This window comes from Plasmodium falciparum (assembly GCF_000002765.6).
Source record: "Plasmodium falciparum 3D7 genome assembly, chromosome: 13".
NCBI lineage: Eukaryota > Apicomplexa > Aconoidasida > Haemosporida > Plasmodiidae > Plasmodium > Plasmodium falciparum.
The window spans coordinates 2,608,590-2,624,415 of NC_004331.3; the positions used below are offsets into that span (position 1 = coordinate 2,608,590).

At 18.5% G+C, this 15,826-nt stretch overlaps 7 protein-coding genes across 7 annotated transcripts; 4 read left to right on the top strand and 3 right to left on the bottom strand.

The window, feature by feature from the left end:
• Window positions 1-108: 108 nt before the first annotated feature.
• PF3D7_1365000 (conserved Plasmodium protein, unknown function) lies at window positions 109-1,155 on the top strand (the record flags this gene model as incomplete). Its single annotated transcript, XM_001350325.1, has 1 exon — window positions 109-1,155. The coding sequence occupies one exon, from the start codon at window positions 109-111 to the stop codon at window positions 1,153-1,155; it is 1,047 nt and encodes a 348-aa protein (XP_001350361.1).
• Window positions 1,156-1,343: 188 nt separating this feature from the next.
• PF3D7_1365100 (ribosomal protein S17, putative) lies at window positions 1,344-1,992 on the bottom strand (the record flags this gene model as incomplete). The annotated part of the gene is made up of 3 exons (XM_001350326.1): window positions 1,344-1,524; window positions 1,664-1,751; window positions 1,914-1,992. 3 exons carry the CDS (start codon window positions 1,990-1,992, stop codon window positions 1,344-1,346), a joined length of 348 nt encoding a protein of 115 aa, XP_001350362.1.
• Window positions 1,993-2,893: 901 nt separating this feature from the next.
• PF3D7_1365200 (conserved protein, unknown function) lies at window positions 2,894-3,049 on the top strand (the record flags this gene model as incomplete). Its single annotated transcript, XM_002809057.1, has 1 exon — window positions 2,894-3,049. The coding sequence occupies one exon, from the start codon at window positions 2,894-2,896 to the stop codon at window positions 3,047-3,049; it is 156 nt and encodes a 51-aa protein (XP_002809103.1).
• Window positions 3,050-3,832: 783 nt separating this feature from the next.
• Window positions 3,833-6,055, bottom strand: PF3D7_1365300 (conserved Plasmodium protein, unknown function; the record flags this gene model as incomplete). The annotated part of the gene is made up of 1 exon (XM_001350327.1): window positions 3,833-6,055. The coding sequence occupies one exon, from the start codon at window positions 6,053-6,055 to the stop codon at window positions 3,833-3,835; it is 2,223 nt and encodes a 740-aa protein (XP_001350363.1).
• A 1,503-nt stretch (window positions 6,056-7,558) lies between these two features.
• On the bottom strand, window positions 7,559-9,313 carry PF3D7_1365400 (ubiquitin-activating enzyme; the record flags this gene model as incomplete). Its single annotated transcript, XM_001350328.1, has 1 exon — window positions 7,559-9,313. One exon carries the CDS (start codon window positions 9,311-9,313, stop codon window positions 7,559-7,561), a length of 1,755 nt encoding a protein of 584 aa, XP_001350364.1.
• Window positions 9,314-10,438: 1,125 nt separating this feature from the next.
• On the top strand, window positions 10,439-11,978 carry PF3D7_1365500 (aminomethyltransferase, mitochondrial, putative; the record flags this gene model as incomplete). Its single annotated transcript, XM_001350329.1, has 2 exons — window positions 10,439-10,513; window positions 10,833-11,978. The coding sequence occupies 2 exons, from the start codon at window positions 10,439-10,441 to the stop codon at window positions 11,976-11,978; spliced, it is 1,221 nt and encodes a 406-aa protein (XP_001350365.1).
• Window positions 11,979-12,671: 693 nt separating this feature from the next.
• PF3D7_1365600 (DNA topoisomerase 6 subunit B, putative) lies at window positions 12,672-15,411 on the top strand (the record flags this gene model as incomplete). The annotated part of the gene is made up of 8 exons (XM_001350330.1): window positions 12,672-13,615; window positions 13,757-13,805; window positions 13,926-13,994; window positions 14,069-14,128; window positions 14,198-14,257; window positions 14,392-14,496; window positions 14,616-14,836; window positions 15,234-15,411. The coding sequence occupies 8 exons, from the start codon at window positions 12,672-12,674 to the stop codon at window positions 15,409-15,411; spliced, it is 1,686 nt and encodes a 561-aa protein (XP_001350366.1).
• Between the last annotated feature and the right edge of the window lie 415 nt (window positions 15,412-15,826).

A 15,826-nucleotide genomic window follows, 5' to 3' on the forward strand; every position in this document is an offset into this window, starting at 1 on the left:
TTTTCATAATATTTATTATATAAGTATATTTTAAAGTTATATTTTCACCGTGAAATTCCTACTAATGGTAAGATCACAAAAAGAAAAAAAAATTGAAAGGTCTGTGAAATGAAAATTAATTTATCATTTAATAAAAACAAAGAAAATAAAAATAGAAATAAAAATGGGGATACAGACATAGATAATGATACAAGAAATAATAAAAGTTATAAGGAAAATAATCCTATGACTAGAAATAAAATTGAAACAATATTTTCTATGTCTGATGATGAAGAAACTATAAATTATGAAAACACGCATAATAAAATAATCCAACAAAAAAAAGAAAATCAATTAAATGATAAAATAAAAGAATACATTAAAGAACATGAAGAACCTGCACTAACAACACATGAAAAAAAAGAAGATAAAAAAGAACGTATAGATGAAAAAAATAATAAGAAGAAAATTCAATATTTAGGATATAAATCTAACGAATTAACAAAATTAAATAATCCAAAAACTGATGATAGTTATGATTATCCATTTGAAGAGAAGGAAATATATGATAATTTGGATGAAAAAGAAAGGAAAAAAAAAACTATAGAACATAATGATAAAGATGGTCATGAATACTATAAAAAAGATCATAAGAATCATAAAAAATATACTAGAAGTCATGAAAATGATAATGAGGTTAATGCTTATAACAAGGATTGTGACGTACGAAATAAAACCATTGATAAAAAAACATATATGAAAAAATATGATAAAAATATTCAAGACTATGAAAAAAAAAAAAAAAAAAGTGAGAACAGTGATGATGATGTAAATAGGTCATATCTTTGTATAGATGACATTTTTAAAAAGAAGGAAAATATAGACGGAAAAAAAAAATCAAAATATATGGAAGCTCTAATAAATAGTGCCAAAAGAAGAGAATTGGAAAAAGAATTTCTTATACAAAAGAAACAAAAAATTGATACAGAAAAGGAAGAAAAAGTTTTTGTTACTAGTGCATATAAAAAAAAATTGATGGATAGGGAACTTATTAAAAAAGATATGGATCTTGAAGTAGAAGAAAAGAAAGTTGACAAGTCTTCAAATTACAATTTAAATTTATTCTTAAAAAATATAAATGCACCTTCTAATTATAATAGATATAATAGAAGATGATATCATCAAAAAATGTATTAAAAAAAAAAAAAAAAAAAAAAAAACAATGAATTTAAAAAAGACGTAATAATTGTTGTACATAAAAAAATAAGAAAAAAAATAAAAATATATATATATATATATATATATATATATATGTATATGTTTGTGTTGGTGCCAATCTATTCACATATGGATATCTTTCCTGCTTAATCTTTATTTTCCTTGTATAAAATTTTTACAAGGATATAATTTTTCCAAGGTCCAATTCTATATCCTAGCGGTTGAATACGCACAACGTCCCCAACTTTGGCTTCACTTTTTTCGTCATGGGCCCATATTTTTTTTGTATATCTGAAGGTTTTTTTGTATCTAACAACATACATATATCTATAAATATAATTAAATATGAGAAATAAAAAAAAATATGTATTTATATACATATATATATATGTATAAATTTATGTATATTCTCTTAATTTTTATTTATATATTATTTATTTTTTTTTTTTTTTTTGAAAATATTAACCTATCACAAGCTACTCTTATACTTTTGGGGTGCTTGTCATTAATTACATATCCAATCATTTCCTTATTAGCAAGATTGTTTTTAAGAACTTTAAAAATTAAATAAAAAAAAAAAAAAAAAAAAAAAAAAAAAAAAGAAAAATGAATATATATATATATATATATTTCTTTAAAAATATTATTATAATATGTATAAACATATAAACATATATATATATATATATATATATATATGTTCATTGAAGTCTTACACGTTCTAAGATATCCAGCTGTTGCCCTTTGCCAGGCTTTATAATGCCAATAAGAATAAGTTTTGTTTAGCCTTATCATCTTTTACATTTTCTTAAAAAAAATTCCCATAAGCCATAAATCTATATAACATGTAAACACATATATATAAATAATATATTTATTTATATTTATTTATTTTTTTTTTAATAAAAAGGAAAATTGTATAACTAATATAGTGTAGATGTCAATTTATTAAATACAAAACATATGGAGAAATAATTATATTACAAAATATATATAATTATATTTAATTCTGGAAATATAAAATATATGTATATATTGTATAGCATATATGTGATATTAATATATTTATATATATATATATATAATAATATTTTAGGAACCTAATGTTTTGTACCTCTACATTATATAAGCCTTAATTAAATAAATATGATAAAAGCGAAATATAAAATATATTTTTTTTTTTTTTTTTTTTTTTTTTTTTTTTTTTTAAATTAAATATATATAACAGTTGAGTTAAAAATGTGCTTTTTTGGAGTTTGTTTTTAAATATTAATAAAAAAGAAGAAAAATTAAAAAAAAATTAAATATGTAATATAATAAAATATTTAAATTTATAACTAATAATCTTCTACAAAATATTATTTTCTTATTAAATAAAAACAATTATAAATTCGATATATTTTGCTAATCCTGAAAAGAGAAATATTTCATATTATTACATATATATTATATATGTTATATATTTATTTTTATTTATTAAGGTAAAAAAGAAAGGCATTTTACAAGAGAAATCATAAAGAACAAAGTGTACCTATATATTACATACATATATATATATATATATATATATATATATATATATATATATATATATATATATATATATATATATTTATTTATTTATTTATTTATATTCATTTGTTTGTTTCGTTATTTTATTTTCCCTTGCAGCATTAAATAGTAATTCATAAGAAAAATGTTTTATCCTGGTATGTTTAGAGAGAAACCAAAGGATATTATTTCCGACAAATGGAAAATCATTTTAAGGGTCTCAGGATTTCTTGTATCATGTTATGTAATATGTTTTCATGGCGATTTATTTGACATTCCAGAAAACAATAAGTTATCATAATTTTTTTTTCTTTTTTTGTAAAGAAGAAATAATGTAAATGTGATACGGGTCTTAATACAAATAATATGATGGATATAATGTTGTGTACAGAGGTTGCATTATTATAAAAGAGAAAAGAATTAAAATAATCATTTATAAATAAGTACATATATAATAATATATATTATATGTTTATATAATATATATATATATATATATATATATATATAATTAATAGAGATAAATTGATCGTTTTACTTTTCTTTATATTTTTCTATATATAATTATAGGATTTTTTAAAAAGAAAAAATTAAAGATACATGTGTATGATATAATTATATAAGTTATAATTTTTATGTTTCTACATTAATACATATATATATATATATATATATATATATATTTATTTATTTATTTATATTTATATTAATTTTTTTTTTTTTTAATTGAAGACAGCTTAATATTATAAAAAACAAAATGAAAAATTTTTTTTTTTTAAACATATAAAATTAAGACATAATGCAAATAAATAAATATATGTGTATTACAATATATATGTTACACAATAAAACAAAAAATGTGAAAAAATTGAAACATATTAAAAAAATAAAATGAAATAATATAGAGTTGTAATGTGATATATATATATATATATATATATATAATTGTAAGAATTTTAATCGGAAAAAAAAAAAAAAAAATTAATTAAATTATATATAAATATATAAATATAAATATATATATATATATATATATCCATATCATTGTTGGCTTGGACATTTGGTTTGAATAACATTTATGTTATTATGAAAAGTGATACCGTTGAAGACACTGAAAAAAATAGGCATAGGCTTCGTCATAATTATACTTTCTAAGTATTTTATCGTTTAAATGTTGATATAAATATACTGCAATATTTTTATATAACATTTTGGTTTTTGAATGTTTTAATTTTTCAAGAATTGTAATAACATCAAAATGTAAAACTTTGGATAATTTTGAAAAATGTTTATGTTTAAAAAAGCTTTGAAATTTTACAATTTTTTGATAGATAATATTAAAAGAGAAATAGATATGTGTACATCTAGGACTACTAAATAATTTAAGAATATTTCTATATTTAATATAAAATCCAAATAAGAAAATATTTTCTTGACTGAATAATTTTTTTTCATCACATAATATTAAAGAACTAATAACAAATTTATAAAAATTAATACTGAAATTGAGTATAAAATTATTTGTTAATTTCTTTTTTAAAGCTTTCCTTAGATTTTGTAAATCATTACTAACATTTTTAAAGAATGTAATATATTTTTCTTTAAAAAAGAAATAATTACAAAAGCAAAATAAATCAGAGGGGATATCAATCATCTTATAAATTATTCGAATTTTTTTTAAAAGTTCATAATCTTTCTTAATTGATTCTAGTAAAGAATTTATGTTCATTTTATAATCAATAATTTTTGTACATTCTTCACAAAAAATATGAGTCTTTCTTATAAAAATAAATTCTTCATCATATGTATTAATTTTATTTTTACAACTAAATATATCTTTATTCAGTTTAATTTCTGCAAGGGTTTCTTGATGTTGATTATAATCATCATGAAGGTTATACATATTATCATAATTATTACTATCATTTTTATTATCATAATTATTACTATCATTTTTATTATCATAATTATTACTATCATTATTATTATCATAATTATTACTATCATTTTTATTATCATAATTATTACTATCATTATTATTATCATAATTATTACTATCATTATTATTATCATAATTATTACTATCATTTTTATTATCATTATTTATCATGTCTGTTTTTTTTTTTGTTTTTTCCCTTTCAACATCCTCCCCAAATAGCATATCAACCTTTTGATGATCTCGTTTTTTCTCATTTTTCCTATTACTTACTATATCATCGGACATACTATTAATATACTTTAGCAACTTGTCATTTGTTTGAATTAGGTTAAATTTTTCTGAAAAAAGACAGATGGATCTATGATCTAATTTTATATTACAAAGTGTACATATGGAATTTAAGAAAAAATCATAATAAATAGAGACCCATGGCATATCATAAAAAGAGTAATAAGTATGATTATATTTAAATAATTGAAATATATCTATACGTATTCTTTTATTTCTATTAACTTGGGTGTTCATTTTAATTCTCATAAAATAAGTTTCTAAATTTTTTTTTATATCTATAAGTTCATTTTTCAAATGTATATATATCCATACATTATTAAAACATTTTTGTACATGTCCTTCTTTTTCTTGTTCAAAGAAGTTCAAATATTTTTTAATTTCGTATAGAGCACCAAAGTTAGTTTTATTTGTTTCATAATAGTTTATATTATTATCTGTATATGTTGACATTAAATGTGTCATATCATTTAATGTATCTTCATAATGAGAATATTTTGTGTTATACATAAAATTCTCGTCAAAGTTTTCATCTGCCCGTGTATTATAATAACTAGTATTATTATATATATCATGGTTACTATAATTATACATATTATTGTCATTATCAAAATTATTCACATTATCAATATTATTCACATTATCAAAATTATTCACATTATCAACATTATTTCCTCCTTCATTATAATCGTTAAATATATACTCATCATACTCATCATCATACGTAATTAAATTTAAACCTTCTTGCTGTAAAAAGTGTTGATCACCTACATATGAAGTTGCATTATGTACATAATCATCAATATCTGTAGTAAGATTAACACTCGATGATAATAATAAAGGTTCTGTGGTCGATGTATTTTTATTTTTATTTTTATTTGGAGTATTTTTATTACTTACATTATGATTATATCCATCTGTATCTAGATTCATTAAAGATAAACATTCTCTCATAAAATATATATTTCTCTTTACATTAATTCTTAAGGATATAATCATATTTTGTATTTCTAGTATGGTTAAAAATTCCGTTATCTTTATTATTATTAATTCATTATATAATAACTCTTTGATTTTCATCTGGATAATATGGTTCAATAAAAAAATATAATATACGGAACATGAAGTTTGTTTTCTTTTGTTATGATATATTTTGTTATGATATATTTTGTTATGATATATTTTGTTATGATATATTTTGTTATGATATATTTTGTTATGATATATTTTGTTATGTTATATTTTGTTATATTTTTTTTTTATTTTGTAATATATACATTTAAAGAATTACATATGTTTGTCCATTTGTTTAAATTTTTACATTATAATAGAATAATTATTTATATTTTTCTTTTTTAAATAATATTTATCATATAACTATTATATCTTTTCCTATATTTAATATACTTTTTTTTATTTGCAATCTACAAATTATTATGTTTCCTTTTTTGTATCTATATAAACCAAAAAAAAAATTTGAGGGTATATTATAAATACCTGTTTCACAAAAATATAAAATAATAAAACCATATACCAATGTATAACAATAAATGTTTTATATATGTATGAATATATGAATATATATATATATATATATATATATATTTTTGTGGTAGTAAAAAATTAAATGAACATTTTTATTCAATTTTTCAAGATCATAAAAGTGGTAATAATATAAATAAATAAATAAATAAATAAACTTATATATATATATATATATATATAATAATTATCTCAGAAGGAATACATCTAAATTCTCATAAACATGTATTACTTTGACAAAAAAAAAAAAAAGAAAAAATTATATATAAATATTATATTTATAAATAAATATATAACATAAAAATTATATATTTATATATTTATATATTAATCAAAATTTATACGTATTTATTTTATTTTTTTCTGTAAATAACAAAATTTTATATAACCAAGAAAAAATATATATATACAAAATGAGCTTATATATTTTTTTATATACGCATATATATATATACAACTTATTATATATATAATATATTATGTATGGAATGAATTATTTTGAATATTTTTGAAAAAATCAAACATTTTAAATATTATAATAAAATAATATTAAAAAAAAAAAAAATAATAAATAATAAATTATAATATATATATATATATATATATATATATAGAAGAAATAAACTTCAACATATCGTTTTTTTTTTTTTTACATTTAATATAAAGCATGAAAATATAAATGCAAAAATGGATATTTAAAATGAAAATATATAACATAAATTATCAACAAAAAAAAAAAAAAAAAAAAATACATATATATATAATATATATATATATATATAATATTTATATATAATATTTATATATGGATAACTTAATTTAATGGAAGGGTATTATTTTGATAACTACATAAAATGTATAATTGTACGTCATATTATATATAATATGTACACTTGATTTAAACGAATTATTGAAATAAAACAAACTGTATTATAATATAAAAGATAATATATATATATATATATATTTTTTTTTTTTTTTTTTTTTTTTTTTTTTTTTTTTTTTATTTATTTATATACTTATGGAGGTATAATTTATTTTTTATAAAAAGGGCAAATTTTTGAATATTTTTTTTTGAAGCTGTAAATATCCGCCTTTCAAATTATACGCAATAATGTGTGCATCATTTAGAAGGGTTTTATTAAATTTTTTATTTTTTGTATTGTATAATGATATGTCATTATTGTTGTAAGTAGCTTCCTTTTTGTTTGAATCAAGCTTATCATTATATAGAAAGAGGTTATTAAAATGTTTTGTTATTTTTAAGGAATCTATACCTCTCCTACAAACAACTATGATTAGAATATTTTTCTTAGATTTCGATATATTTAATTTGTCGATTATTATTTGTAAGAGTTCATGTTTATTATGTTGTAATTTATTAAAGGTTTCTATAATTTCATAGAAGGACCATTTCACTGAATTTCTTAAACCATATATATTAGTATTATTGATTTTCCTAACATCTAGAATACATATTTGATTAACCGGAAAGGATAATGATGAATAATTATTATTTAATATATCTATAAATTGGAAGGTATCGATTTGATATATATATGTTTCATTTGTTTGATTAAAACATATTAGATTATTACAATAGATGTTGTTAGCATTATTAATTTTGTTACTACTACTATTATTATTATTATTATAATTATTGTTATAATTTGTATTATATGTATTATATGTATTATTTGTATTATATGTATTATTTGTATTATTTGTATTATTTGTATTATTTATATTATCATAATTATGTGATAAAATAAAATTATATAATTCTTTAAAGTTTTTCATTGAACATAAACAATTTTTATTCTTATAATTTATGTTTAAAGACTCGAATGGTAATTTATTTGAAAAGCTATTGTATGTCAAAAAATTTGTTAGAACATCTTGATCTAAACCAATAGATAATTTTATTACTTCATTCGCTTGTAATAAACCTATAACACCAGTGACTGTAGATAATATACCATTTTCATCACAATCATTATTTTGAGAATGATTATTAAAACTTTTTAAGCATCGATAACAACTGGATGTATTATTATTTAGATTATAAACATTTACTTGTCCATAAATACCTAAAGCACTTGCAAATATTAGTTTTTTTTTATATAGAATACATAAATCATTAATTAGAAATCTTGTACTTATATTATCTGTACAATCAATTATAATATCATATTCTTTAATTATATTAATACCATTTAATTTATCTAAAAAGAATGGATAACATTTTATACAATCACTTACATGAACATCCATATCTTTTAAAAATAATTTTGCAGAGATACATTTATTTAATCCTATATATTTTTCTTTATGTATTATTTGTCTATGTAAATTACTTTTTTCAACTTTATCTCCATCAACCAATCCAATCTCTTTAAATCCAAATTTGCTTAAATATAAACAAACAGGAGATCCTAATCCTCCTAGTCCAATGATTAAAATTTTCGTATTAAAGATTTTATATAAAGAATCATGTGGTATGTCATATATATTTAATAGTTTCCCATGTCTATCAATTACTTCTTTATCATAATTTTTATAAAATAACTCATTTTCTAATGTTATTATTCGTCTTTCATAAAAATTAAAAAATATATACACCTTTTTTAGTACCTTTGAAAATAAATCAAATATCTTTCGAATTCTTCCTATGCGCACGCCTTCTCTCTGAGCATAGTTTATAAGGTCATGTAAAAAGTAACCCACAACGATGAACACGCCATAATAAATATATCTTTGATAGTTATTAAGATATTCCTTGACAACTTGGTACATATTAATAAACAAACAAACAAACATGTACCAAAAGTTATATATATATATATATATATATTTATACATATATACAGATGGAATAATAAAGATTATTTATATTCCCTCTTCAAATATTTCCATAAAAATTTTATTCCTCAATGATATACTTACAAATAAATGACTAAAAAAAAAAGAAAAAAAAAAAAGAAATATGTATTACAAAAAATATATTTTTATGAATACATATATGTGTTCAATAATTTAAATATACAACATTATATAAAAATATATAAACACGAATAGATTAGTGTATAAGTACATATGTTTTTTTTCACGCTCTATATTGACAAAATATATAAATGTATAAACATATATATATATATATATGGAGTATTATAAAATTATGTAACAGAGATAGAAATTATCAATTTTTAAAATGAAAACAAAAAATAAATATAAAAGCATACATATATATAATATATTGAATTATAATATTCCTATTTAATTATAATCAACAGGATCATAAATAATTATACATTCTATTAAATATAATTGTAAATATTTCCATAAAAAAAAAAAAAACAAATATATTGAATTAATTATAATTTTTGATCCTATTATCATTTTTTATGACTCTAACTAATTTTGTATATTAATTTATGTATATATATATATAGATATATATATATATATATTTTTTTTTTTTTTTTTTTTTCTATTGAATTTTTGCATCTTATCGGATAATAACAAATAACTCAGTAAATAAAAAAAAATATAAATAAAAAGAATAATTTTTTATACTATTATTTTTATTTCACAATATATATAATAAATTATATGTATACAATTAAATATATTATTATATTATATTATACTATACATGGGATTCATATTTCCATAGGAGTACATAAAAAAAATAATATTATATATATTTTACATATATGATATAAATAATATGTTATTTTGTTTCTTTTTTTTTGTACATATATATTGTATATTATGTGTATTTATATATAATATTTTTTTATTCAAATATTTTTTCTTTAAAATAAAAGAAAAAGAAAATTTTATATATTTTTATATTTTTATATTTTTATGTTTTTTTTTTTTTTTTTTTTTTTTTTTTTTTTTTTTGCAAAATGAAAAATGAAGAATATTTTTAAATATAAAAATAGATTAACCTTTTTTAGAAAAGGTTTCTCAACAACTAATAAGCCAAAGGTGGGAAAAATAAAATATAATAAGAAAAAAATTCTATATATAAATATATGTACTTATTATATCATGCTAATAAATATTACATCTTTTTATTCTTTTTTTTTTTTTTTATTTCATTTTATTTTATTTTTTTTTTCTCATGTGTTCATCTTATTAATATTTATATAAATATATATATTTTTTTAATTGTGGTATGTTCTCTTAAATGGGGCATTTTCCGACTTTGTCATATAATAAAAAAAATAATAATATTACACAATATTTTGTTCATCATTTAATTTTTTTTTTTATTTTTTATTTTTATATTTTATTTTTTTTTTAGGTGGAAATAAAAAAAACCATACTGTATGATTCACATAAGAAGAATAATGCAATTTTTAAGATACAACATGGTTTCTATTTACCAGACGAATACAAAGACATCACGTTGATTACCTCGAATTTGCATACTCGAACAAACTGTTCATTATTTGATTATACCTATAGACCTATATTAAAAATAAGTGGGGAGGATAAAATAAATTTCATTGAAAAATATGTAGGTAGTGATATTAAAGGATTATGGGAAAATGAATGTAGAATTAGTTTACTGTTAAATGACAAAGGTGGTATTATAGACGATATTATGATTATACTTCGAGAGAAATATTTGTTATTATATTTAAATATACAATGTAAAGAGAAGGTATATAAATATTTAAAAGATAAACTTTTAGAAAATGGGAAATTACAAGTTCAAATTGAAGAATTCACTTCTCATAGTTCTATATGTATACAAGGTAGTAAATCAAGTGATGTACTAAAAGAACTAATAGATTATAATAATGAAAGTGTGGAAACAAATTTGGATAATTGTAGTTTTATGTCAAGTACATTAACCAAAATAAACAAAATAGATAATTGTATTTTAAATAGATATACATGTACAGGTGAAGATGGGTTCGATATATTAATACCTAATAAATATGTTAATGATTTATATAATTTAATATTAAAAAATGAATTAGTAAAACCAGGTGGATTAGCTGTTCAAAATACATTAAGATTAGAAAGTGGATTTTGTGAATATGGAAAAGATATTAATGAAGATATTACACCAATAGAATCAAATTATAAATGGAGTTTAGGACAGAGAAGATTAAAAGAACTAAATTTTAATGGAGCTCATATTATTATGGATCAAATAAAAAATGGAACTAAAATTAAAAGAGTGGGTATTCTTATTAATACTAATATTGTACCTAAAGAAAATACAAAAATATATTCTCATGAAAATGCAGAACAAATAATTGGATATATAACAAGTAGTGTCTTCTCTCCTGTATTGCAAAAACCTATATGTATGGGATATGTTAAATCTGAATATGCACATATAAATAATTTAATAAAAGTTGACTGTTTAAATAAATTGGAAATAGCTCAAATTACAAAATTGCCCTTCGTTCCTTTATCTATATATAAACTTTGAAAAAAAAAAAAAAAAAATAATAAAAAATAAAAAAAAATAAAATAATATATATATATATATATATATGCATATATATATTAATTGTGGCACCTTGTATGTTTACAATGACATAAAATTCAAAGTGCATAAATAAAATAAACCCATATATATATATATATATATATATATATATATATATATATATGTGTGTGTGTGTGTTCCTTTTTATTCTTTATATTTCATTATATAATAAATTTTCAGTTATATACACATTTTTATTTTTTTATAAAAACTTAAATTAATTACACATATATTATAAATATATTTGTTATTTTGCTAGCGTATTAAAATATATATATATATATATATATATATAAATATATATATATTTATGTAGTGGCATTTTTAACTTTTTCGTTTTGCACATTTTTTGTACATCCTTTTTGATGTCATTTAATATATATATATATATATATATATATGTTCAAAAAAATATTTTTTTTTTTTTTTTTAAACTCTTCATTTGTTTTATAAAAAATAATTAATAAAGAAAAATTGTTAAATTTTATGTTTTTCTTTTTATCGTCTCGATATTGGTTTTATTAAAGAAAAAGCGTTTATCTTTTGTAAAGACATCCATTTCTTTTTTAAATAAAAAATCGCACAAATATATACACATATATATATATATATATATTTATGTTGTGTATAATAATGGAAACGTTGAATGATAAAAATAACTCCACCTACTCATTTTTCTTTAAAAACTTATCTGTTACCGGGTTTTATGAAGAAAATGCACTTTTTATGACCGTTAAGGAATTATTTGACAATTCAGTTGATGCTTTATATAATAATGACAAAGAAGATAATGTAGAAACAAAAAAGGATTTAGAAGAAGAAAAAAAAAAAAAAAAAAAAAAAAAAGTGGAAATAATTGTTGAGGAATATGACAAATCATTATCATATTATAAAATAACTTGTAGAGATAATGGTAAAGGAAGCAAAATAAAAGATTTAGAAAAATTTTCTGAAATATTTTTAACGTCAAAAGATAACTGTTCAACTAGTGGTAAATTTGGTATAGGATTAAAGACTATATTATTATATTCCCTTAAAACAGCTTATGGCTTTTTACATATAAAAGTAAAAGTTGAAGAAAACAAAATATGGGACTTCATGTTAGTAATGGATAAAAATTTAAACCATACTTTTATACAAAATTTTAAAGAATATATAGATACAAACTGGAATTGGTCTGTAGAAATATCATTAATATTAAAAATAAATAATAAATTTATACATGATCAAAGAATATATACATATATTAAATTAGTCTTATTATGGAAGAGAGATATCAACATAAAATGTATAATAGATAACATGGATGAATTTATATATACTTATGAAGAACATGCTAATGAGTATGAATTCACTTTATTACATTCCATTCTTAATTATAATTGTAAAAATATAACATTTCAAAAAGAGGCTCTCGCATCATTTAATTTTAAGGTATGTATATATATAAATGTTCTTTTTTCAAATAATTTTATAACAAATCCTAGTGTAGCTCATATTTTCTTAATTCGTTATGTGAATTCTATGCCTCTTTTTGGTAATACTGGCAATGATTGTTCTATAGTTAAAGATTTTAAGTATGTCTTCAAAACAAGTTTCACTCACAAAAAAAAAAAAAAAAAAAAAAAAAAAATAAGATAAGATAAAATAAAATAAAATAAAATAAATGAATAAAAAAATAACTATTTCTATTTATGTCATATTCATTTTTTTTGTAGAAATTTTCTAAGACTGTATGGTCCCCAATATGGAATGGATCTCCTTACAGTAATAAGTCTTAACACGATTTATATAAAAAAAATAAAATAATTATATATATATATATATATATATATATTTATTTATTTATTTATTTATTTGTTTACATATTTTTATTTTATGATTCAGTTGGATAATCTTAACCAAGTGGAGTTAAATGACACGAATGATTCTGAACATATGAATTATCTAAAAGATGTAATAAAAATAAAATGTCACAAGATATATTTTATTTGATGTAATATAGATTTTTAATACAACTTGAATTTTAGGCATTTCAAACATTTTACGTGAAAAAGTCAGAGTTTTGCAAATGGAATGTGATCATAATAGTAAGTCAAATGTTAATAAATATATATGTATGTATTATTGTTATTTTATTTTTTTTTTTTTTTTTATAGGGTATTGATATTAGGGGATGTGATATATCTTATGCAAACTTGAACAAAAACTGTATAAAAGTAATATCTTTTTCTTTTTTTTTTTTTTTTTTATTTTTTTTTTATTTTTTTTTATTTTTTATATGTTATTTATCAAAAGGACGCTCTTAAAATATATTGTTAAAATGTTTATTACATTTATTTAACATTTATAGGAAGGAGAATATTTGTCTAACATAATAAAAAAGTGTTTATTAAATTTGTTTACTAGGGTTAAAGAAGAATATCCTGACGAATTCGAAAGTATATCGGATTATCATGTAAATAAATAAATATATAAATAAATATATCTATACGTATACATATAAATATATATTTATATGTGTGTCTAATATCTTGAAAGTAATATGTATAACAATTTATATTTTTTTGATATTAGATAAGGCAAGCATTAGACATTTATGGTGTTCAGTTAGCATCTTCTCTAAGTAAAATAATTTTAAATGGACGTGACGAATTCAAAAATAAAATACTTTTTCTCCTAAACGAAAAGAAGAAAAAGGATCAAACCTCTGTTGTAACATGTGAAGAAAATAATGTTGATAAAAAAAACCAAATTAAGGAGAATGAACTCACAGATGAGATTTATCACCACATAAGGTAAATAAATATAAGATACACATTATATATATTATGTACATTTCTGTATTTTAATGTTCTTCATATATTAATTGTTATCTTTTTATTTTTTTTTTAAATAAATTTTAATTATCTCAAATTTAAATTTTTTAAAACAATATTAAAATATACCACATTATTTATAAAAAAAAAAAAAAATAAAATAAATTAAAATAAATAAATAAATATATATATATATATATATATATATATGTATATACATATATATTATATCATATTATGCTTGGTTAAAATAAAAGACTTACATATTAAAAATGAAAAATATATACGTAAATATTAAAAAAAATAATAAATGAAACATATTTACACACACACATATACAATGATATGCATATATTATGTGGACATAATTTTGTAGGGAAAAGGTTTTAAGTGATGAGAAGGCATATGAACATATGGGAGTGAAAAATAATTCATCTGATAAATCAAATGAGTCAGATGAAGATGATGAGGAGGAAGAAATTGAATGTGAAGGTGAAGGTGAAGATGAATGTGAAGAAGAAAGAATGATAAATGAAATAAATGATATCATGTAATAAGATAAAAATTATACGAAATAAAACTTAATAGACAAAAAATTAAAATAATACGTAAAAAGAAAAAAAAAAAAAAAAAAAAAAAAAATAAAGAAGAGAAAAACAGAAAGAGAAAAAGAAACACTTAAATAGTTTCATTTATTGTAAAAATAGTAAAGGCTTATAAAATAATAAATATCTTCATATATTGTCAAATTTTAAGAAAATATTCCATAAGATATGTTTATATATAAATAATGTGATAAATATAAAAGAATTTATAATTTTATGTTTGCTTATAAATAAACTTATAATATCATCATGTAGTAAATAATAAAATAAGAATTTAATTTTTGTAAAATGTTTTTGTTATATAATTATTATGATGACATTTTTATAATATTTATGATAATTATTTTTACAACATTTATGATAA